Source organism: Sorghum bicolor, chromosome 3 (assembly GCF_000003195.3).
Source record: "Sorghum bicolor cultivar BTx623 chromosome 3, Sorghum_bicolor_NCBIv3, whole genome shotgun sequence".
Lineage (NCBI taxonomy): Eukaryota > Viridiplantae > Streptophyta > Magnoliopsida > Poales > Poaceae > Sorghum > Sorghum bicolor.
The window spans coordinates 17,367,953-17,368,560 of NC_012872.2; the positions used below are offsets into that span (position 1 = coordinate 17,367,953).

The 608-nt window shown below is 51.2% G+C and overlaps 1 protein-coding gene across 1 annotated transcript; it reads left to right on the top strand.

Moving 5' to 3' along the window:
• On the top strand, positions 1 to 598 carry LOC110433273. The gene is made up of 2 exons (XM_021455053.1): positions 1 to 279; positions 359 to 598. The coding sequence occupies exons 1-2, from the start codon at positions 67 to 69 to the stop codon at positions 575 to 577; spliced, it is 432 nt and encodes a 143-aa protein (XP_021310728.1). The 5' UTR covers positions 1 to 66; the 3' UTR covers positions 578 to 598.

Genomic DNA, 608 nt, shown 5'->3' on the forward strand with positions numbered 1-608 from the left:
TTCCTCGCACTACAAGTCTCAATACATTGCATCTTTGGTCTATCATTGCAATAATGCCATGTCTATATGCAGCGCCACTTCAAACTAGAGGATGGAATTGACCAGGACTATGCCGACACCGTGGTTGCCGCGTCTGCAAGGACGCGCGTCAGTGAGATGCACTACGACGTGCGCGTCCAGACCGTCATCAACTACTATGCGACGAGGCTTGGACAGAGGAAGACCAAGGCGGAGGCAAGGGAAATAGATTTGACCCGTGAGCAGTACATGGATGAAGAGGTAGATTCTCATATTGATTCCTTAGCCTTCTATCAGTGCATTGTTTCATATTCTTATATGTAACATACTTGATGTGAAGATGAGGGCCTGGTGGTGCGCTAACTGTCCTGACGCCTGGGAGGCGATGGTGGACAAGTGGCTGGACCCCGTGTTTCGTGAGGCGCACAGGGCGGCCCAGGAAAGGCGTCGACGTATGCCTGGTGTAGCACACCATCAGGGGAACCGCAGCCTCTCTGGATACGCACAAGCATGGGTACGTGGTAATGTTTCAATTCATTCAATTATGCCTCATTTGTAACCCTGTTGCTATCTTTCTCGCAGTCGGCGGC